Below are 25478 nucleotides of genomic sequence, written 5' to 3'. Positions count from 1 at the left end.
TTGTTACATACAGAGTACAGGGGTTTTTAGAGCTATTTCCTCTCCCTTGGTGAGCGCAGAGCAGTCCTTTCATGAGCGCCGACACCAGGTACCTTCCATAATCCAGACCTCTGGGCTCTTCTACATGCAGGATATCGGGGGCACGATCTTAGTGACTCCCCGCACAGCGCATTATACACGGACAATGCACTTACATGCACCAGGAAGAAGAAGGTGAACTCCGGGGACCTGAGCGGGGAAGCGACACATGCAGGATATCGGGCACAGGATCTTAGTGACTCCCCGCACAGAGCATTATACACGGACAATGCACTTACATGCACCAGGAAGAAGAAGGTGAACTCCGGGGACCTGAGCGGGGAAGCGACACATGCAGGATATCGGGTGTAGGATCTTAGTGACTCCCCGCACAGCACATTATACACGGACAATGCACTTACATGCACCAGGAAGAAGAAGGTGAACTCCGGGGACCTGAGCAGGGAAGCGACACATGCAGGATATCGGGCGCAGGATCTTAGTGACTCCCCGCACAGCGCATTATACACGGACAATGCACTTACATGCACCAGGAAGAAGAAGGTGAACTCCAGGGACCTGAGCGGGGAAGCGACACATGCAGGATATCGGGCGCACGATCTTAGTGACTCCCCGCACAGTGCATTATACACGGACAATGCACTTACATGCACCAGGAAGAAGAAGGTGAAATCCAGGGACCTGAGCGGGGAAGCGACACATGCAGGATATCGGGCGCAGGATCTTAGTGACTCCCCGCACAGCGCATTATACACGGACAATGCACTTACATGCACCAGGAAGAAGAAGGTGAACTCCAGGGACCTGAGCGGGGAAGTGACACATGCAGGATATCGGGCACAGGATCTTAGTGACTCCCCGCACAGAGCATTATACACGGACAATGCACTTACATGCACCAGGAAGAAGAAGGTGAACTCTGGGGACCTGAGCGGGGAAGAGACACATGCAGGATATCGGGTGCAGGATCTTAGTGACTCCCCGCACAGCGCATTATACATGGACAATGCACTTACATGCACCAGGAAGAAGAAGGTGAACTCCAGGGACCTGAGCGGGGGAGCGACACATGCAGGATATCGGGGGCACAATCTTAGTGACTCCCCGCACAGCGCATTATACACGGACAATGCACTTACATGCACCAGGAAGAAGAAGGTGAACTCCGGGGACCTGAGCGGGGAAGCGACACATGCAGAATATCGGGCGCAGGATCTTAGTGAATTGCGGCACAGCGCATTATACATGGGAAATGCACTTTCTGTGAACTCCAAGGAACAGCTAAGTAAATGAGCCCCATTGATACACTCTCCATAATGAATTCTATTCTATCTATAGTCTATATAGTAAGTATATACTGTAGTGTGTATAGTATATAGAGTGTGTATAGTATAGTATGTATATAGTGTGTATATATGTATAGCCCTGTGATGCCCGAACCTTCCCCCTGACAATCTGCAGGTAGTATATATGTATCGGTATGGAGCCCAGCATTGGGCCTGGATACATTGTAACGACCCCTGAGCTGTGAGAGACATTCAATGACAATGACACTCTTTATTGTGATGAGATGGATGAACAGTAATGAGAGACATGAGGTTCCTCCATCTTTCTTCCTCTATAGTGACAGGTCACAGCGCGGAGCTCTTCAGGATGGTGAGGATGGCTCCCAGCGCCAGGATGATGGTGGCACAGCCGGGCTTGGTGCTGGTGCTGCTGCTGGCGCTATAGTTGCACAGGTCGGTGGTGCAGCAGGAGGTGCTGGTGCTGGCGATGCCATATTGGCCACTGCTGGGGCTGCAGTAACTAGAACAATACTTAGTGATGACCTGAGCCGAGTAAATACCTGCAGGGGAGAAAACCAAAAGATCACATAAATAACTCGTCAGGCAGTGGGCGGAGCTGTGACTACCTGGCCTGGGTGATGTCATTATGCCAGACTGGAGCTGATCCAGGGCCTCTGCATCTCTGCATTGGAGAAGGTGAAAGGAGGAATTACTTGTGTCTCTCAAAATGTATTACTACAATCCACTATGGGGCCCCTGTGACTATCCACTATGGGGGCCCCTGTGACATTCCACTATGGGGGCCCCTGTGACATTCCACTATGGGGCCCCTGTGACTATCCACTATGGGGGCCCCTGTGACTATCCACTATGGGGGCCCCTGTGACATTCCACTATGGGGCCCCTGTGACTATCCACTATGGGGGCCCCTGTGACTATCCACTATGGGGGCCCCTGTGACTATCCACTATGGGGTCCCTGTGACTATCCACTATGGGGGCCCCTGTGACTATCCACTATGGGGACCCCTGTGACTATCCACTATGGGGCCCCTGTGACTATCCACTATGGGGGCCGCTGTGACTATCCACTATGGGACCCCTGTGACTATCCACTATGAGGGCCGCTGTGACTATCCGCTATGGGGCCCCTGTGACTATCAACTATGGGGGCCCCTGTGACTATCCACTATGGAGGCCCCTGTGACTATCCACTATGGGGGCCCCTGTGAATATCCACTATGGGGGCCCCTGTGACTATCCACTATGGAGGCCCCTGTGACTATCCACTATGGGGGCCACTGTGACTATCCACTATGGGGGCCCCTGTGAATATCCACTATGGAGGCCCCTGTGACTATCCACTATGGGGGCCCCTGTGACTACCCACTATGAGGGCCCCTGTGACTATCCACTATGGGGGCCGCTGTGACTATCCACTATGGGGGCCACTGTGACTATCTACTATGGCGGCCCCTGTGACTATCCACTATGGGGGCCACTGTGACTATCCACTATGGCGGACCCTGTGACTATCCAATATGGGGGCCCCTGGGACTATCCACTATTGGGGCCACTGTGACTATCCACTATGGGGGCCCCTGTGACTATCCACTATGGGGGACCCTGTGACTATCCACTATGGGGGACCCTGTGACTATCCAATATGGGGGCCCCTGTGACTATCCACTACGGGGGCACCTGTGACTATCCACTATGGGGGCCCCTGTGACTATCCACTATGGGGGCCGCTGTGACTATCCACTATGAGGGCCGCTGTGACTATCCACTATGGGGGCCGCTGTGACTATCCACTATGGGGGCCGCTGTGACTATCCACTATGGGGGCCCCTGTGACTATCCACTATGGGGGCCCCTGTGACTATCCACTATGGAGGCCCCTGTGACTATCCACTATGGGGGTCCCTGTGACTATCCACTATGGAGGCCCCTGTGACTATCCACTATGGGGACCCCTGTGACTATCCACTATGGGGCCCCTGTGACTATCCACTATGGGGGCCGCTGTGACTATCCACTATGGGACCCCTGTGACTATCCACTATGAGGGCCGCTGTGACTATCCGCTATGGGGCCCCTGTGACTATCAACTATGGGGGCCCCTGTGACTATCCACTATGGAGGCCCCTGTGACTATCCACTATGGGGGCCCCTGTGAATATCCACTATGGGGGCCCCTGTGACTATCCACTATGGAGGCCCCTGTGACTATCCACTATGGGGGCCACTGTGACTATCCACTATGGGGGCCCCTGTGAATATCCACTATGGAGGCCCCTGTGACTATCCACTATGGGGGCCCCTGTGACTACCCACTATGAGGGCCCCTGTGACTATCCACTATGGGGGCCGCTGTGACTATCCACTATGGGGGCCACTGTGACTATCTACTATGGCGGCCCCTGTGACTATCCACTATGGGGGCCACTGTGACTATCCACTATGGCGGACCCTGTGACTATCCAATATGGGGGCCCCTGGGACTATCCACTATTGGGGCCACTGTGACTATCCACTATGGGGGCCCCTGTGACTATCCACTATGGGGGACCCTGTGACTATCCACTATGGGGGACCCTGCGACTATCCAATATGGGGGCCCCTGTGACTATCCACTACGGGGGCACCTGTGACTATCCACTATGGGGGCCCCTGTGACTATCCACTATGGGGGCCGCTGTGACTATCCACTATGAGGGCCGCTGTGACTATCCACTATGGGGGCCCCTGTGACTATCCACTATGGGGGCCGCTGTGACTATCCACTATGGGGGCCCCTGTGACTATCCACTATGGGGGCCCCTGTGACTATCCACTATGGAGGCCCCTGTGACTATCCACTATGGGGGTCCCTGTGACTATCCACTATGGAGGCCCCTGTGACTATCCACTATGGGGGCCCCTGTGATTATCCACTATGGGGGCCCCTGTGACTATCCACTATGGAGTCCCCTGTGACTATCCACTATGGGGGCCCCTGTGACTATCCACTATGGGGCCGCTGTGACTATCCACTATGGGGGCCCCTGTGACTATCCACTATGGAGGCCCCTGTGACTATCCACTATGGGGGCCCCTGTGACTATCCACTATGGGGGCCCCTGTGACTATCCACTATGGGGCCGCTGTGACTATCCACTATAAGGGCCCCTGTGACTATCCACTATGGGGGCCCCTGTGACTATCCACTATTGGGCCCCTGTGACTATCCACTATGCGGGCCCCTGTGACTATCCACTATGGGGTACCTGTGACTATCCACTATGGGGCCCCTGTGACTATCCACTATTGGGCCCCTGTGACTATCCACTATTGGGCCCCTGTGACAATCCACTATGGGGATCCCTGTGACTATCCACTATGGGGGCCCCTGTGACTATCCACTATGGGGCCCCTGTGACTATCCACTATGGGGCCGCTGTGACTATCCACTATGGGGGCCCCTGTGACTATCCACTATGGGGGCCGCTGTGACTATCCACTATGGGGCCCCTGTGACTATCCACTATTGGGCCCCTGTGACTATCCACTATTGGGCCCCTGTTACAATCCACTATGGGGATCCCTGTGACTATCCACTATGGGGGCCCCTGTGACTATCCACTATGGGGCCCCTGTGACTATCCACTATGGGGCCGCTGTGACTATCCACTATGGGGGCCCCTGTGACTATCCACTATGGGGGCCGCTGTGACTATCCACTATGGGGGCCCCTGTGACTATCCACTATGGGGATCCCTGTGACTATCCACTATGGGGGCCCCTGTGACTATCCACTATGGGAGCCCCTGTGACTATCCACTATGGGGGCCCCTGTGACTATCAACTATGGGGGCCCCTGTGACTATCCACTATGGGGATCCCTGTGACTATCCACTATGGGGGCCCCTGTGACTATCCACTATGGGAGCCCCTGTGACTATCCATTATGGGGCCGCTGTGACTATCCACTATGGAGGCCCCTGTGACTATCCACTATGGGGGCCCCTGTGACTATCCACTATGGGGGCCCCTGTGACTATCCACTATGGGGGCCCCTGTGACTATCCACTATGGAGGCCCCTGTGACTATCCACTATGGGGGCCCCTGTGACTATCCACTATGGGGGCCCCTGTGACTATCCACTATGGGGGCCCCTGTGACTATCCACTATGGGGCCCCTGTGACTATCCACTATGGGGGCCCCTGTGACTATCCACTATGGGGACCCCTGTGACTATCCACTATGGGGCCCCTGTGACTATCCACTATGGGGGCCGCTGTGACTATCCACTATGGGGGCCGCTGTGACTATCCACTATGGGGGCCCCTGTGACTATCCGCTATGGGGGCCCCTGTGACTATCCACTATGGGACCCCTGTGACTATCCACTATGAGGGCCGCTGTGACTATCCGCTATGGGGCCCCTGTGACTATCAACTATGGGGGCCCCTGTGACTATCCACTATGGAGGCCCCTGTGACTATCCACTATGGGGGCCCCTGTGACTATCCACTATGGGGGCCCCTGTGACTATCCACTATGGGACCCCTGTGACTATCCACTATGAGGGCCGCTGTGACTATCCGCTATGGGGCCCCTGTGACTATCAACTATGGGGGCCCCTGTGACTATCCACTATGGAGGCCCCTGTGACTATCCACTATGGGGGCCCCTGTGACTATCCACTATGGGGGCCCCTGTCAATATCCACTATGGGGGCCCCTGTGACTACCCACTATGAGGGCCCCTGTGACTATCCACCATGGGGGCCCCTGTGACTACCCACTATGAGGGCCCCTGTGACTATCCACTATGGGGGCCGCTGTGACTATCCACTATGGGGGCCACTGTGACTATCCACTATGGCGGCCCCTGTGACTATCCACTATGGGGGCCACTGTGACTATCCACTATGGGGGCCCCTGTGACTATCCACTATGGGGGCCCCTGTGACTATCCACTATGGGGGCCACTGTGACTATCCACTATGGGGGCCCCTGTGACTATCCACTATGGGGGCCCCTGTGACTATCCACTATGGGGGACCCTGCGACTATCCAATATGGGGGCCCATGTGACTATCCACTACGGGGGCACCTGTGACTATCCACTATGGGGGCCGCTGTGACTATCCACTATGAGGGCCGCTGTGACTATCCACTATGGGGGCCCCTGTGACTATCCACTATGGGGGCCGCTGTGACTATCCACTATGGGGGCCCCTGTGACTATCCACTATGGGGGCCCCTGTGACTATCCACTATGGAGGCCCCTGTGACTATCCACTAGGGGGGTCCCTGTGACTATCCACTATGGAGGCCCCTGTGACAATCCACTATGGGGGCCCCTGTGATTATCCACTATGGGGGCCCCTGTGACTATCCACTATGGAGTCCCCTGTGACTATCCACTATGGGGGCCCCTGTGACTATCCACTATGGGGCCGCTGTGACTATCCACTATGGAGGCCCCTGTGACTATCCACTATGGGGGCCCCTGTGACTATCCACTATGGGGGCCCCTGTGACTATCCACTATGGGGGCCCCTGTGACTATCCACTATGGGGCCGCTGTGACTATCCACTATGGGGGCCCCTGTGACTATCCACTATGGGGGCCCCTGTGACTATCCACTATTGGGCCCCTGTGACTACCCACTATGGGGGCCCCTGTGACTATCCACTATGGGGTCCCTCTGACTATCCACTATGGGGCCCCTGTGACTATCCACTATTGGGCCCCTGTGACTATCCACTATTGGGCCCCTGTGACTATCCACTATGGGGATCCCTTTGACTATCCACTATGGGGGCCCCTGTGACTATCCACTATGGGGCCCCTGTGACTATCCACTATGGGGCCGCTGTGACTATCCACTATGGGGGCCCCTGTGACTATCCACTATGGGGGCCGCTGTGACTATCCACTATGGGGGACCCTGTGACTATCCACTATGGGGATCCCTGTGACTATCCACTATGGGGGCCCCTGTGACTATCCACTATGGGAGCCCCTGTGACTATCCACTATGGGGGCCCCTGTGACTATCCACTATGGGGGCCCCTGTGACTATCCACTATGGAGGCCCCTGTGACTATCCACTATGGGGGCCCCTGTGACTATCCACTATGGGGCCGCTGTGACTATCCACTATGGGGGCCACTGTGACTATCCAATATGGGGGCCCCTGTGACTATCCACTATGGGGGCCACTGTGACTATCCACTATGGGGGCCACTGTGACTATCCACTATGGGGGCCCCTGTGACTATCCACTATGGGGGCCACTGTGACTATCCACTATGGGAGCCCCTGTGACTATCCACTATGGGGGCCCCTGTGACTATCCACTATGGGGGCCACTGTGACTATCCACTATGGGAGCCCCTGTGACTATCCACTATGGGGGCCGCTGTGACTATCCACTATGGGGGCCCCTGTGACTATCCACTATGGGGGCCCCTGTGACTATCCACTATGGAGGCCCCTGTGACTATCCACTAGGGGGGTCCCTGTGACTATCCACTATGGAGGCCCCTGTGACAATCCACTATGGGGGCCCCTGTGATTATCCACTATGGGGGCCCCTGTGACTATCCACTATGGAGTCCCCTGTGACTATCCACTATGGGGGCCCCTGTGACTATCCACTATGGGGCCGCTGTGACTATCCACTATGGAGGCCCCTGTGACTATCCACTATGGGGGCCCCTGTGACTATCCACTATGGGGGCCCCTGTGACTATCCACTATGGGGCCGCTGTGACTATCCACTATGGGGGCCCCTGTGACTATCCACTATGGGGGCCCCTGTGACTATCCACTATTGGGCCCCTGTGACTATCCACTATGGGGGCCCCTGTGACTATCCACTATGGGGTCCCTGTGACTATCCACTATGGGGCCCCTGTGACTATCCACTATTGGGCCCCTGTGACTATCCACTATTGGGCCCCTGTGACTATCCACTATGGGGATCCCTTTGACTATCCACTATGGGGGCCCCTGTGACTATCCACTATGGGGCCCCTGTGACTATCCACTATGGGGCCGCTGTGACTATCCACTATGGGGGCCCCTGTGACTATCCACTATGGGGGCCGCTGTGACTATCCACTATGGGGGCCCCTGTGACTATCCACTATGGGGATCCCTGTGACTATCCACTATGGGGGCCCCTGTGACTATCCACTATGGGAGCCCCTGTGACTATCCACTATGGGGGCCCCTGTGACTATCCACTATGGGGGCCCCTGTGACTATCCACTATGGAGGCCCCTGTGACTATCCACTATGGGGGCCCCTGTGACTATCCACTATGGGGCCGCTGTGACTATCCACTATGGGGGCCACTTTGACTATCCACTATGGGGGCCCCTGTGACTATCCACTATGGGGGCCACTGTGACTATCCACTATGGGGGCCACTGTGACTATCCACTATGGGGGCCCCTGTGACTATCCACTATGGGGGCCACTGTGACTATCCACTATGGGAGCCCCAGTGACTATCCACTATGGGGGCCCCTGTGACTATCCACTATGGGGGCCACTGTGACTATCCACTATGGGAGCCCCTGTGACTATCCACTATGGGGGCCGCTGTGACTATCCACTATGGGGGCCCCTGCGACTATCCACTATGGGGGCCCCTGTGACTATCCACTATGGGGGCCCCTGTGACTATCCACTATGGGGGCCCCTGTGACTATCCCTTATGGGGGCCACTGTGACTATCCACTATGGGGGCCTCTGTGACTATCCACTATAGGGGCCCCTGTGACTATCCACTATGGGGGCCCCTGTGACTATCCACTATGGGAGCCCCTGTGACTATCCACTATGGGGGCCCCTGTGACTATCCACTATGGGGGCCACTGTGACTATCCACTATGGGGGCCCTGTGACTATCCACTATGGGAGCCCCTGTGACTATCCACTATGGGGGCCCCTGTGACTATCCACTATTTGAAACTGTTACTACTAGTTTTGGACTCTGGGGTAGTGTTACTATGGGGGGCGCTGCTACTCTTAGTTATGGGGTCATAGCAGGGGCAGATGTCAGCTATTGTTAGCCCTAGTCTGTATGATGGGTGTGGGCCCCCAACAGCGTAAATGTTTAAAAATTTTTGAAACTACCTAGAAAGGTCTAGCACCCAGAATAGCCCCCAGAATAGCCTGCAAAATAGCACCCAGAGTAGCCCCCAGAATAGCCCCCAGAATAGCCTGCAAAATAGCACCCAGAATAGCCCCCAGAATAGCCTGCAAAATAGCACCCAGAATAGCCCCCAGAATAGCCCCCAGGAACCTCTCCATATATACTGCAGGAAAAAATGTACAACATAAATAGCCGACAAAAATATAGGAAACAACAGAAGTCCAGCGCTACAATCTTACTACATATAATATAGGTTTAAAACATAAATACATCACCAGAACCAAGCTTACTACACAGATATGGCTTGTACTTGCCGTTGTGTCCTATGTTCCATCGATATTTAGTCGCCTCCCCCAGTTAGGACTTCAGTATATGAGTGTTTGTCTGTGTGTTTGTAGCCTTTCATGTAAGTTTTATACTTTTGTCGTTTTTTTCCATGTATCACACTCCACTGTTACTTTAATAAGTTGATGAATGTGTTTTCTAGACAATATATATATAGGTGATAGCTTCTGGGCTCCTAATCAGCACAGTAATGAGGTCCTTTTATTTCAGCTCCACCACCGGGAGAAGGCAGATGCTAGAGGCGAGGGGCTCCCGCTGCTTCTTGTTATATATAAGACGGGCAGAGAGAAGCATCTGCATTACATACAGGGGATATACAGGAGGAACAGATTTGTAATAGGTGATAATTTACTGAATGGCTGAGACGTGGATGTGTTTTGACTGGGTCCACATATTAATTCTGGGTAATTTTACAAAAAAGGCCCCAATAGGACCTCACTGAGACCCATTGGTCAAGACAAGAACACTTACATGTGTATGAAAGGTTCAATCTGTATTTATTAACTTTATCGATTGTATCCAGTGATGTGATACATTGTTACTCTCTCTCTCAATGATGTTGTTAGTAAATATCACTGTAATTATGTAAATAGTAAGGAGGTTGGAGTGTGGGCACTCCCGCTTTCTATCTCCGCTGTGCCTCTTCAAAGAAGCTCTCCAACCTCAATCCCAGTTGTTATGCCATAGGCACACATACACCATCCATACATCCACATTCAGATTCTGCCACTGATTATTCCTATCTACGTCTGTATTATATAGGTCCAATGATCCCTAAATAAAAAGTGATGGAACACTATAGCCCCCCCCCCCCCCGACATGTTTCGCCTCAGGGGTGTTGGAGATAAGTGTGAGGGAAACCTGTAAAGCCCTACTAGATAAAACCCCCTTTGACACGTCATCAGTGACATCTATGCAGGATGTGTGTCCGAGAAAAAAATCTATCATTGGTCAAATTGCTAATCAATCAAGTGGGTGTGCGCATGCGGGTGGACTTACATATATCTGTGTGTGCCGCCTCTATTGTGGCTGCGCAGCTTGTCAGTAATCTATCCCAACTCGGGAGGATATACTGCGCATGCGTACAGCCACATTGCACAGCCATACATGGAGCTGCAGCCACAGTACACAGCCATACATGGAGCTACAGCCACAGTACACAGCCATACATGGAGCTACAGCCACAGTACACAGCCATACATGGAGCTACAGCCGCAGTACACAGCCATACGTGGAGCTACAGCCGCAGTACACAGCCATACATGGAGCTACAGCCACAGTACACAGCCATACATGGAGCTACAGCCACAGGACACAGCCATACATGGAGCTACAGCCACAGTAAACAGCCAAACATGGAGCTACAGTCACAGTACACAGACATACATGGAGCTACAACCACACTACACAGCCATACATGGAGCTACAGCCCCAGTACACAGCCATACATGGAGCTACAGCCGCAGTACACAGCCATACATGGAGCTACAGCCGCAGTACACAGCCATACATGGAGCTACAGACACAGTACACAGCCATACATGGAGCTACAGGCACAGTACACAGCCATACATGGAGCTACAGCCTCAATACACAGCCATACATGGAGCTACAGCCTCAGTAAACAGCCATACATGGAGCTACAGCCTCAGTACACAGCCATACATGGAGCTACAGCCACAGTACACAGCCATACATGGAGATACAGCCACAGTACACAGCCATACATGGAGCTACAGCCGCAGTACACAGCCATGCATGGAGCTACAGCCACAGTATAAAGCCATACATGGAGCGACAGCCTCAGTACACAGCCATACATGGAGCTACAGCCACAGTACACAGCCATACATGGAGCTACTGACACAGTACACAGTCATACATGGAGCTACAGCCGCCGTACACAGCCATATATGGAGCTGCAGCCACAGTACACAGCCATACATGGAGCTACAGCCGCAGTACACAGTCATACATGGAGCTACAGCCGCAGTACACAGCCATACATGGAGCTACAGCCGCAGCACACAGCCATACATGGAGCTACAGCCGCAGTACACAGCAATACATGGAGCTACAGCCGCAGTACGCAGCCATACATGGAGCTACAGTCATAGTACACAGTCATACATGGAGCTACAGCCACAGTACACAGCCATACATGAAGCTACAGCCGCAGTACACAGTCATACATGGAGCTACAGCCGCAGTACACAGCCATACATGGAGCTACAGCCGCAGTACACAGCCATACATGGAGCTACAGCCGCAGTACACAGCCATACATGGAGATACAGACACAGTACACAGTCATACATGGAGCTACAGCTGCAGTACACAGCCATACATGGAGCTACAGCCGCAGTACACAGCCATACATGGAGCTACAGCCACAGTACACAGCCATACATGGAGCTACAGCCACAGTACACAGCCATACATGGAGCTACAGCCACAGTACACAGCCAAACATGGAGCTACAGCCACAGTACACAGCCATACTTGGAGATACAGCCCCAGTACACAGCCATACATGGAGCTACAGCCGCAGCACACAGCTATACATGGAGCTACAGCCACAGTACACAGCCATACATGGAGCTACATACACAGTACACAGACATACATGGAGCTACAGCCACAGTACACAGCCATACATGGAGCTACAGCCGCAGTACACAGCCACACATGGAGCTACAGCCACAGTACACAGCCATACACGGAGCTACAGCCACTGTACACAGCCATACATGGAGCTACAGCCACAGTACACAGCCATACATGGAGCTACAGCCACTTTACATAGCCATACATGGAGCTACAGCCACAGTACACAGCCACACATGGAGCTACAGCCGCAGTACACAGCCATACATGGAGCTACAGCCACAGTACACAGCCATACATGGAGCTACAGCCACAGTACACAGCCATACATGGAGCTACAGCCACTTTACATAGCCATACATGGAGCTACAGCCACAGTACACAGCCACACATGGAGCTACAGCCGCAGTACACAGCCATACATGGAGATACAGCCACAGTACACAGCCATACATGAAGCTACAGCCGCAGTACACAGCTATACATGGAGCTACAGCCGCAGTATACAGCCATACATGGAGCTACAGCCACAGTACACAGCCATACATGGAGCTACAGCCACAGTACACAGTCATACATGGAGCTACAGACACAGTACACAGCCATACATGGAGCTACAGCAAGAAGTAAACAGCCATACATGGTGCTACAGCCATAGTACACAGCCATACATGGAGCTACAGCAAGAAGTAAACAGCCATACATGGAGCTACCGCCACAGTACACAGCCATACATGGAGCTACAGCCACAGTACACAGCCATACATGGAGCTACAGCCACAGTACACAGCCATACATGGAGCTACAGCCACAGTACACAGCCATACATGGTGCTACAGCCACAGTACACAGCCATACATGGAGCTACAGCCGCAGTACACAGCCATACATGGAGCTACAGCCGCTTTACATAGCCTTACTTGGAGCTACAGTACATTGTACTTAGCTAGGTTCTGGTGCTTTATTTTACTAGCTTGGTTCTGGTGCTGTATTTACATCCTGAGCTTGGCAGTGATGCTTTTACACACAAAGTTTGGTTTGGATGCAGCTTTGATGCACAATGCTTGTTTCTGGTGATGTGGTTGATGATGGTTCACTTTTTGAGCACTGAGTTTGGCCCTAGTGATGTATTTCTGTACATAGCTTGGTTCATAGCTTTGTTCTGTCTTTCTGTCCTTTGCTTGGTTCTGGGGCTGTATTTATTACAAGCAGAGTGCTTGTTTATGTTGTTGTTCTTGCTGGTGTTGCCATTTTTGTATACAAAGCTTTATTCTGGTGCTATATGTGAGTGCGTTTATTGTATGGATTTATTGCTGCATTAATGAGAGCTTGGTTCTGTATTTATGTAGTGATTTTAACTCTAATGCTGAGTTTACGTGTTGAGCCTGGTTGTGTCTTTGTATGTAAGTACCGAGCTTGGTTCTGGAATCATATTTAAGTACTGAGCTTGTTTCTTATGCTGTATTTATGTACTCAATCAGGTTCTGGTACTGTATGTAAGTACTGAGCTTGGTCTTGATGCAGGTTTATTAATAGAGCTTGGTGCCAGTGCTGTATGTATGCAGAGCACTTGATTCTGGTTCTGTATTTATGTACTCAATCAGGTACTGGTTCTGTATATTTGTACTGAGCTTGGTTTAACCCAGAAGATGAACTCACCAGATGAGGCGTATCCCACTATCGTCTCACAATAGTTCTGACTACTGCTGCAGTTTGTTACTGTCTGACAGTTGGAGTTGGAAGATGCGGCGGTGCAGGTGTAACATCGCAGGGAGTGAGCTGCGGGCAAAGGGGAGACCAGACAGATTATATACAGCCATGTATCTAAGCCCATCATGTGTGATACTGCCTGCTGAGCTGTGTATCTAATCCCATGATGTGTGATACAGTCTGCTGAGCTGTGTATCTAATCCCATGATGTGTGATACAGTCTCCTCTGCTGCGTATCTAATCCCATGATATGTGATACAGTCTCCTGTGCTGTGTATCTAATCCCATGATGTGTGATACGGTGTGGAGCAGGCTCTTACCTGTGGCGGCGCAGAGGGCGATCACCAGGAGGAGGCTTGTGTATGAGGCCATGGTGCGCTGTGTGTTGTGTTTTGGGGGTTTATCTTCCTTATATACAGGTCTCTGGGTGTTTTGTGTTTGGTTGTTTCTATGAAAGCTATCATTTCTTTGTACAGACAATGTAACCAGTGATGTGCGGATTGTAAACTGTCAGGAAATATGCAAATTACATCACATTTACGACAGGACAATACGCGTCTATAGAATCTATGGGGGAGATTTCTCATTCATTTTCTATCTTCAAATTGTTACATTGTGGCTTTAGCAGCTTTTGGCTCTAACAGACGAATGTCGTCCGATTTGAGGCCGTGGAATTAATAAATGATGAAAGTTGTATCATAAGACGCTCCCATCCTTACCTGGCGTACGTGGAGTTGATGCAACTTCTTATTCTCATAACATATTAACATATATGCAACATCCCCCACCGGGGCCTAGCCCTTGAGGTGAGGCCTGGTGACAGCCGGGGCCCGCGGTACCGGAGTGGCTGGCGGTTGCGGCCTAAGCACGCTATTGTCACGGTGCTTGGTACGGGGGAACCGGAGGGCTGTCCTACAGCCTGGCAGGTCTCCAGCAGGGTGGTGTTGGCAAGAAAAGATGAGGGAGAGGCTGCTATAGCGGATCTCCCTGGGGCAACCCCTTAATGTCCCAAGTGTGAGTCTCTGGGTGATGGACAGGGTGCCGGTGATGAAGGCAGCCGTATTAGCAGGGACCAGACGGAGACAGAAGTTGAAGAAAACAACTTACAGTTCTTTATTTGAACCGCAGGAACCGCAGCAAACGTGCCTTTAACAGGTAGGTAGGATGCCGAGATGTGAGTTGGAGGGAGCCTCAGGAGATAGTTCACCAGCCTGGAAGTAGAGGGCAGGCTGGGAGGCAGCTGTGTCCTGGTAGGAAGCTTCAGCTTGTCCTGTAGGGCTTCAGGTATCACCACCAAACTGTGTAGTGTAATACAGTCTATGGAGGATGTTCATAGGCTGCAGGGTGACTTGGACAAACTGAATGTTTGGTCATCCACTTGGCAAATGAGGTTTAATGTGGATAAATGTAAGGTTATGCACCTGGGGGCCAATAATCCAAAGGCAAAATATGTCCTTGGGGGAGTAAATCTGGGTGAGTCCCTTGTTGAGAAGGACCTGGGGGTACTAGTAGATCACAAATTGAATAACAGCATGCAATGTCAATCAGCTGCCTCTAAAGCCAGTAGGATCTTGTCATGTATCAAAAGTGGTATGGACTCTCGTGATAGGGATGTAATATTACCACTATACAAGGCACTGGTTCGGCCACACCTGGAATATGCTGTCCAGTTCTGGGCACCGGTCCATAAAAAGGATGCCCTGGAGCTGGAGAGGGTTCAACGTAGAGCCACAAAAATGATAAGGGGTATGGAGGGTCTCAGTTATGAGGAAAGATTAAAACAACTAGATTTATTTAGTCTGGAAAAGAGACGACTACGAGGGGACATGATTAATTTATTTAAATATATGAATGGTCCATACAAAAAATATGGTGGTAAGTTGTTTCAGATTAGATCAAATCAAAAGACGAGGGGGCACTGTCTCCGTTTGGAGAAATCAAGGTTTAATCACCGGAGGCGACAGGGCTTTTTTACTATGAGAACGGTCAATCTGTGGAATAGCCTGCCTCAGGCGCTGGTCACAGCAGGGACAGCGGATAGCTTCAAGAAGGGTCTAGATGCCTTTTTACACCTAAATAACATAGATGGTTATGTTATATAGAATTGTTTCCCCTAAATCCCTTCCTCATCCAATCCCTTCCCTTCCTTGGTTGAACTTGATGGACAAGTGTCTTTTTTCAACCGTAGAAACTATGAAACTATGAAAGATGATACCCCTTTCCTCACTACACTAACTCTAGTCTGATGCTCCACTCTTCAGAGGCAGGGGCTAGGCTCTTCCTGCTCTGGTATGGGCTAGACAGAGATTACTCACTCACTCACTGACTCTCCTAGGATTCCACACTAGAATAATCACCTAATGTTCTCCAGAACATTCCTGGCCAGAGGTTTTATTACCTCCCTTTGGTCAGGTGGTGGCTGCTCCTCCAATCACATCTCAGCTTACAGAGCACAGGATGTCACACATATCATTGGATAACAGCATCTGGCATTATACAAAATACTTAACTCCTGCCTTGCCAGGCAGGATTCACCACTGCAATACCGCTATGTCCTATCAGGACCATGTAGTGTAAGGTGATTACATGCAGGTGGGACGTATTCGCAAACCCTACCTCGCCATTGCATCGGCGAGGGTGTTGCATACCCCGGGGGCAATTGAAAGAGCCGCCCTCGGCTCGACTACAGTTGTTTTGGGGCACAGAGGGGGCTAAGGGCACTTCTAGGAAGTGCAGGCTATGTGAGGTGTAGGGACAAACCGCCCATGATCCTGGAGACAGGCACCTGGGTTGGTGTCGGACTAAGACAAAACATGTAGCTGTATGACAGTTGGTCGCTGACGCCATTAAACCGAACTGTACAGTAGGAAAGGTGTGGTGTCATGTCCTGTAATCCACTCCTTGCACCAAGGCCTGTATATTTGTTTTATCAACACTTCTTCCCTGGCTGCAATTATATAGTGTATATATGCATACATTGGCATATGTGACACAATAAAACATTGTACTACATAGAGACGGTCCGACACAGCCACACTACAACCTGAAAAGCCTATGAAAGGGTTAATGCAGACTACTGGCAGATATGACAGTGTGCAACAGGTTAGCAAAATCACATTGGCTTAGCAGCCCAATGGGTACACATCTTATAACATAACGTTACAGATAGATAGGCTACTCAGAGTAGCACGGTAGCAAATGTCTCTTTTCCTGCAAAGAAAAGGCATAAAAAGTGCAAGCAGAATGTCCATACCTAGAAAGGAAGGCATTAAGTGCAAAATAATAATAAATTAAGTAGCATCTTTTCCTTGAGGTTGGCAAAAGTCTCTCAGAAGGTCTTTAATGACAAAGTCCATCTTCTGGGTACAGCCCTTGATGTGGGGAAAAGTGCACTGAGATGCAAAGGGTCTCCTCTATTTGGAGAGGGACAGAGTCCTTTGAAGAAATCTCTGCTGTGGCAGAGGAAGAGGTGCTATCATAGCACATGACAATAATCAGTTCAAGGTATGTCTCTTGACTGAGATAAATAGGGGTGAGAGTCTCAGGAAAGTCTCTGGCTCTTTGGGGTAAGGACAGAAATATACAATATGTACATAGTACAGTACCTGAAGCGGGCTACCGCCCTTCAGGGGTTACTCTGCATCTTCTTCGGTGGTAAGTACTTCGGTGTCAGAAAAACGTACCTGCCTCCTGCTCCTGCGGGTCACCAGCTGGTACTCCTGCAGGTACGCAGGAGCTTTACCTTTTGTTTCCCTTTGAGACCTTCGAAGTTCCGGCCTGGAGAAGATAACAACCTCCTCATCGTCCTCCTCTGAGTCAAGCGCTGGAGTCGGAGTCTCAGCTGCCTCTGATGCTTCAGGGGTTGCAGACACTGGAGCCGGATCATCCTCCACAGGCAGCAGTATTGGAGACTGCGGTGGGGATGATGGTCTCTCCGAGGTACCTCTTACTGGAGTGGAAACAAAACAGAATTGAGGCACAGTCACAAGTTCCAAGAAACTGGGGGTAGGTGAACACAAGGAGGTCTGTAAGTTGGGGGTCGAGGTGAGAGGTGTGGACATAGGGGCAAAAGGATGAAGACATCTCTTCAGCCGGTTCCTATGTACCCGGAGTGGTGGACGGTCTCCTCTTGAAATCTCGTAGACTTCAGGGGAGAGACTGTCCCTAACTAGGTATGGCTCACGCTCCCAACGCCCATCTAGCTTACTGGTAGGATGGTTGTTGCGCAGCCACACTCGATCTCCTGGGGCAAAAGGCTCAGCACAGGCATTACGATCGAAGTCCCTTTTTTGTTTCTCTCGGGCCTCTTCCAACTGCAGATCCACAACTTCTCTGGCATCCGCCAGGCGCCTCTGGTGTTCGTGAACCCAGTCAGTCTGAGGGAGTAAAGACTGGGAATCAGGGGACTCCATGTCCCAGGTCATATCAGCAGGGAGATGGCCGTGTCTCCCGAACATCAGATAATACGGGGTGTATCCTGTGGAGCAATGAGTGGTATTGTTGTACAGGTACACTAATTCGGGCAACAGTTTTGGCCAGTCAGCCCTTTTTGCAGGGGTCAGAGTCCTCAGCATGTTGATTAGAGTCTGATTCATCTTTTCACAAAGCCCGTTGCCTTGGGGATGATAGGCTGTGGTCCTCAGCTTCTTGCAGCCATATAGGGTGCACAGCTCCTGGAAGACTTGGGACTCAAATGCTGTTCCTTGGTCTGTAAGGATCTGGTCCGGACAGCCATAGGGGAGGATGAAGCTTTTCCACAGGGCCGCTGCGGTAGTCCTTGCAGACAGATCTCTGACAGGTACTGCAACCACAAATTTGGTATAGTGGTCGATGATCGTAAGAGCATAACTGTGACCGGATCTGCTGGGCTCCAACTTCACGTGGTCCAATGCCAGGATCTCCAAGGGCCGTTGGCTCACAATGGGACGTAGAGGGGCCCTTTGATTGTGTCGCTCTCCTCGAGCGATGGCGCAGGCTGGGCATTCTCGACACCAGGCTTCAATGTCGGACTTCATGTTGACCCAGAAGAATCGCCTTCGGAGGGTGGCTTCAGTCTTCTGAGCGCCAAAGTGTCCGGACTGGTCATGGTACATTTCCAGTACTATCTTGGCGTCCCTCCTGGGAATCACAATCTGGTATAGCCGGTCATAAGTGATCGGGTCCAGAGTTCTTCTCTTTAGCAGACCCTGGTGCATGCTCAGAGTCTTCCTCTGGCGCCACAATTGAGACAGTTCTCCATCAGCTCTTCTGCGCCGGATTCTTTCAGGCACTCGCCCACTAGAGAGATAGTCCATTACTTCTCCTATGGCACGGCTATCAGCCTGAAGACTCATCCAGAGGTCCTTTTCCGCAGGGGGCTCTGACTCTTCTTGAGGAGTAGCTGGCGCTGCCTCTGTCGGTAGGGAGTAAACTCTCTGGGCATCTTGACGCACAAACCGGGCATAGAATGCTGGCATCTCGACATCTTCCCACTGAGCATCCGTGGCGGGTCCCTCCCACTGGTCAGGGAGACGGGACAGAGCGTCGGCGTTGTCATTGGTCTTACCAGCCCGGTACTTGATGGTAAAGCTGAAATTGGCAAGTCTGGAGGCCCACCGTTGTTCCAGTGCTCCAAGACGTGCGGTGTTCAGATGCGCCAAAGGATTATTGTCTGTGAAGACAGTGAAAGATGATGCAGCTAGGTAGTCCTTGAACTTTTCGGTCACAGCCCAGACTAACGCCAGAAACTCCAACTTGAAGGAACTATAGTTCTGGTCATTTTGCTCCGGTTCTCGGAGGGAACGGCTGGCGTAGGCTATGACCCTTTCAGTTCCGTTTTGGAGCTGGGATAATACCGCCCCTAGACCTTGCTTGCTGGCATCAGTGTATAGGGTGAAAGGCAGACTATAGTCTGGATATCCCAACACCGGGGGCTCAGTCAACCGTTGCTTGAGCATCTGGAAGGCAGCTTCTCGTTCGGCCGTCCACTCAATGGCTACTCGGGAACGTTGGCTCTCTTTTGGCAGGCCCCTTAGAAGCTCTTGCAGGGGAGCCGCCAGCTGGGCAAACTTCGGGATGAAACGCCTGTAATAACTGGCAAATCCCAGGAAGCTTTTGATGTCCCGTACGGTTGATGGGGTAGGCCAGTCGTAGACAGCTGCAATCTTCTCTGGATCTGGCTCAATTCCATGAGCGCTCACCACATGTCCCAAGTACTTGACGCTAGGTTGTAGCAGGTGGCACTTGGATGGCTTGACCTTCAACCCATGTTGGGTCAGGATTTGGAAGACTTCAGCCAGGTGGTGGAGGTGGTCTTCATAAGTCTTGGAGTAGATGATGATGTCGTCCAAATATAGCAGGACGGTCTCGAAGTTGCGATGACCCAAACATCTCTCCATCAGCCGTTGAAATGTGCCTGGGGCATTGCATAGCCCGAACGGCATGTTGTTGAACTCGAACAGGCCCATTGGGGTAGTGAAAGCCGTCTTCTCTCTGTCTTCCGGCGCCATGGCCACTTGCCAGTAGCCACTGGTCAGGTCCAGGGTAGAGAAGTAGGCAGCTGACCCTAGGGCTGCGAGGGATTCCTCGATTCGAGGCAGAGGATAGGCGTCCTTGTGGGTGATATTGTTGATCTTCCTATAGTCAACACAGAATCGAAGGGTTCCATCCTTCTTCTTCACAAGGACCAGCGGGGCAGCCCATGGGCTGTGACTCTCCCGGATAACGTTGGCTGTCTTCATCTCTTGTACCAGCTTTTTCACCTCTTGGTAGCGGGCTGGAGGTATGGGCCGGTATCGTTCCTTGATAGGAGGATGAGAGCCAGTAGGGATGGTGTGTTGGATCAGAGTAGTCTGCCCAAAATCCAGTGGGTGTTTGCTGAAGGCCTGGTGGTGCTTCATAACGACATCCAGGACACCTTGTACTTGGTCTGCAGGAGTAAAATCGTCGTCTCCAATATTGAGCTCAAGCCACCAGGGTTGCTCGGCAGGCTCACCTTCAGCACTTTGCTTCACTTCCAACTGTTGGGAGGCAGACAGAGCGGTTTCCACCAAGTCTTCAGGATGGACACTGAAGAGAGTGGCTACGGCTTGGTACTTTCTCAGATCCACTGGGGAGTCTCCCACATTTAGTAATCGAATGGGTACTTGTCCTCGGGATACAGTGACTAGGCTCCTGGCGGCTAGAATGGGCAGGTCTTCATCAGCTGGTAGAGGTTCTACTATCGCCTGGTAGTCTTGACCTTGAACGCCCATGCAGGCTCGACACCATACTAGCGTCTCAGTCCCAGGTTGAAGGCGGACAGGTTGGGGATCCTTGATCCGGGCTCTGCAGATTTCCCCATTAGGGCCAGCGAACTTCTGTTGCGCCGCTAGAACCTGCATAGTCTCCTGAATTACCTTCCGGGAACCGTTGGGCACTGTTGGCAGGGAGTCGTGGAGAGCCTTCAGCACTTCAGGGTAGCAGTTGCGGAGGACATTGGTACCCAGTACCAGGGAGAAGTTACCGTTTTCGGGCACACGTGTCACCACTACGCCCTGTCTGGTTAACTCTGTGTCTCCAATGGTTAGTGTGGGCTCCCAGTAGCCGCGGATGGGTACAGGTTTTCCGTTTGTAGCAATAATGTTCAAGTAAGCCTTGGGAGGCTGGATTAAGGATGCTTTTCCTCGGCATTTCTCGAAGGCAGCACTCCGGAGGGTGGTCACTTGAGAGCCGGTATCAATTAAGGCCGGTAGGGTAACTCCGTTGATGGTTACATGAACCATGGGGCGAGTCCCCACGAACCTGGGCATCCAGTTAGCATCTCGGGGACTTACAAGTTCTTCCCTTGGAGGTCGTCCCTTAGCTCCAAGGGTTTGTCGTTTAACTGACGACAGTCATTCTCTTCATGCCCATATTTATGGCAGTAGCTGCACCGCTGACGGGGTTTCTTCTGACTCCAGGTGCTTAACGACTTCGCTTCTTTTGGGCGCTGTTTAGTCGGAGATTCACGAGGAGTAGCTGCCCGTACCGGGTTCTCTGGAGGTTTCCTCCTCATAGCAGAGACAGTTACTTCCAACTGGGTCAACCGATCAAGGATTTGATGCAGGGTGTCCGCCAGATTAGGGACCGGTCCTGTTATGCCAGTAACTTCCATAGTCGCAGGAGTAGGTGATGTCGACTGCGTTGGATAGCAAGCTAGAGCAGATTCCTCCATTTCCACGGATTCAGGCTCTTTCTGCGGTCCAGTAGGCGGTCGGTCCCCTAATATGTCAATGGCAATTTCCTTAAACTCAAGGAAGGAGGCCTGGGCATGTTGAGAAGAGATGATCTTTAGTTGACACCTTTGATTTCTATCAACAAGTCCATTAATAAATTGTTCCCTTAAGGTTTGATCAGAGGTTTCAGCGTCTTTGGGCTCAAGGCAGGTGATGGCCTTCCATGTCTCCTGTAGGGAGAGGGCAAAGTCTCGGAGGGACTCTTGGGGCTTCTGTCTTTTCCCGAAGAATTTCTGCTTCAACTCGGAGACAGTACACTTGTCAAAGGTGTTACGTAGCCTATCAAGAATCTGGACCACATTCTGACACTGTTCTCGGGGCCAAGACTTGACTTCCCGGAGAGCGGGTCCTTTCAACTGCCCGATGAGGATGCCCACTTTCTGTTCCTCTGTGAATGGGAGCAAAGCGAAGGTGGCTAACAACTTGTCCCTGAATTCAGGGAGAGTATGTGATTCTCCCTCGTAGTAGGGTAACCAGGGGGCCCCCAGATAGTAGGGCATAGTCAGCGGCATCATGGTGGGAGTCCCAGGGGCACTAGTAGCAGGGCTGAAGGGACTCTCTGGAGGACTTAACATGCTCCGGTACCCTGAGGAGGGACCAGGGGACGGGACTTGCGCCAGTCCCGTATCTTCGTCCTGGTTGGACATGACTGGCCTAGCTGAGGGAAGTCTGTAGGGTTACACAATGTCCGTTGCTATGGGCGATGGCTAGAATGGGACGTGGGCACTTTAAGACACAGTCACTATTCCCTGGAAGGTGAGCCAATAACCTAGCGTCGGAAACAATCTCTACCCCCCTTTAACTTCCCCAGCGGTACTCACTCAGGATCAGCCGCGGTGACAGGACAGCTCCGGTACACGAAGGTCTCCGTTCCCGATGTCCGACAGGCAGCAGGGGCTCGGTGATGCTCAGCGGTGTTCTCCTCCAGTCGCAGGGCACGTGCGCCGGAACTCCGGATGGGGCGCACACTGCTGGCAGGCTTCAGGCGCGGCCTGCGCCAAAATCCAAGATGGCCGATTAACCCTCTTCGTTGCCGGCCGCACTCGCTCCAGCTCCTCCTCCACGGTAGTTCGCGCCACTCGCGCAGGGGGCGGAGCCTAGTGACGCCTCTGGAGTACCCGCCAGTGAGGATTTGGCGGGCTGGAAATACTTGCTGCGCCACACGCCTCTGAGGTAAATGCTTCAGGCGCAGCAGCGCCGGATGTAGCAGAGCTGACACAGTCCTTGCAGGAATTAACCTCTTGAGTGCTGGAGCGGCGCTCGACAGCACGTGGCAGCAGTATAAAGTTCAATGTAGAAACACACAAATACTTGGGCCTAAACCCGGATGGCAGCAGGGTTAGGCAGCACAGTCTTTTTCTTAATAAAGTACAGTCTTTAGTGCCAGGATAAGGCACAGAAGTATATATCCTGTTCGTGACGCCACTTGCAACATCCCCCACCGGGGCCTAGCCCTTGAGGTGAGGCCTGGTGACAGCCGGGGCCCGCGGTACCGGAGTGGCTGGCGGTTGCGGCCTAAGCACGCTATTGTCACGGTGCTTGGTACGGGGGAACCGGAGGGCTGTCCTACAGCCTGGCAGGTCTCCAGCAGGGTGGTGTTGGCAAGAAAAGATGAGGGAGAGGCTGCTATAGCGGATCTCCCTGGGGCAACCCCTTAATGTCCCAAGTGTGAGTCTCTGGGTGATGGACAGGGTGCCGGTGATGAAGGCAGGGGTAGTAGCAGGGACCAGACGGAGACAGAAGTTGAAGAAAACAACTTACAGTTCTTTATTTGAACCGCAGGAACCGCAGCAAACGTGCCTTTAACAGGTAGGTAGGATGCCGAGATGTGAGTTGGAGGGAGCCTCAGGAGATAGTTCACCAGCCTGGATGTAGAGGGCAGGCTGGGAGGCAGCTGTGTCCTGGTAGGAAGCTTCAGCTTGTCCTGTAGGGCTTCAGGTATCACCTTCAAAGGTAAGATGATACCCCTTTTCCTCACTACACTAACTCTAGTCTAATGCTCCACTCTTCAGAGGCAGGGGCTAGGCTCTTCCTGCTCTGGTATGGGCTAGACAGAGATTACTCACTCACTCACTGACTCTCCTAGGATTCCACACTAGAATAATCATCTAATGTTCTCCAGAACATTCCTGGCCAGAGGTTTTATTACCTCCCTTTGGTCAGGTGGTGGCTGCTCCTCCAATCACATCTCAGCTTACAGAGCACAGGATGTAACACATATCATTGGATAACAGCATCTGGCATTATACAAAATACTTAACTCCTGCCTTGCCAGGCAGGATTCACCACTGCAATACCGCTATGTCCTATCAGGACCATGTAGTGTAAGGTGATTACATGCAGGTGGGACGTATTCGCAAACCCTACCTCGCCATTGCATCGGCGAGGGTGTTGCATATACAACATGGCCGCTGCCTGATGTACCACATATAACAATCACAAAAATTAGAAATACTTCAGCTTTTCTTATAGGTCACTTAAATTATGCAACAGACACAACACAAAGCGTCTCTGCTCAACAACGCTACACAGTCCCAAATACGGAGATGATGAAAAACCCAGCAGAAAATCCCTCCTTGTAATGTCCACAATGTAGAAACGGATGAGAGAGAATGGCCACAGACGCGCTATTCCTTCTTCGGTTATTCAGCGTGTATGGTGCGTCTGGGACTATCCGATTTGTAAGGATCTCGTAGCAGTTTCCACTTTGTATTGTAGACATTTGAAGGAAGGAATTTCTGCTAAGTTTAACTCCTCAAATAATAAACACCCGGAGCCGGATTGGCCCCTTTAATACCGCATACCCCAAATATAAATAACCACACAGAAACCATTGCTTAACCATTCTCAATTGTGGGGTGACTCGGGGTCGGCCACAGCTTTATTGAAACCATTGATAATTTAACCATTGAATTCTTGAGGTAAGTTACCGTTTATTATTTTTTTACTGGCCACAAGATGCTTTATGTTCATTTTAATCTACATATTCATAGAGGCTGCAGAGAAGCCTCTGCATATTATAGGAGGGGGGCTTATAGGGGAAAATGTGGCTTTTGGGGGGACAGTGTGGCTACAGGGGCCAATGATGTGGCTTA

The 25478-nt window shown here is 51.9% G+C and overlaps 1 protein-coding gene across 1 annotated transcript; it reads right to left on the bottom strand.

The window, feature by feature from the left end:
• Positions 1-1544: 1544 nt before the first annotated feature.
• Positions 1545-14595, bottom strand: LOC140133922 (lymphocyte antigen 6E-like). Its single transcript, XM_072154612.1, has 3 exons — positions 14470-14595; positions 14099-14218; positions 1545-1885 (listed from the first exon to the last, which is right to left on the bottom strand). Exons 1-3 carry the CDS (start codon positions 14519-14521, stop codon positions 1671-1673), a joined length of 387 nt encoding a protein of 128 aa, XP_072010713.1. The 5' UTR covers positions 14522-14595; the 3' UTR covers positions 1545-1670.
• Between the last annotated feature and the right edge of the window lie 10883 nt (positions 14596-25478).

Source organism: Engystomops pustulosus, chromosome 5 (assembly GCF_040894005.1).
Source record: "Engystomops pustulosus chromosome 5, aEngPut4.maternal, whole genome shotgun sequence".
Lineage (NCBI taxonomy): Eukaryota > Metazoa > Chordata > Amphibia > Anura > Leptodactylidae > Engystomops > Engystomops pustulosus.
The sequence above is the reverse complement of the archived record's forward strand: the minus strand, read 5'-3'. Positions and strand labels throughout refer to the sequence as shown.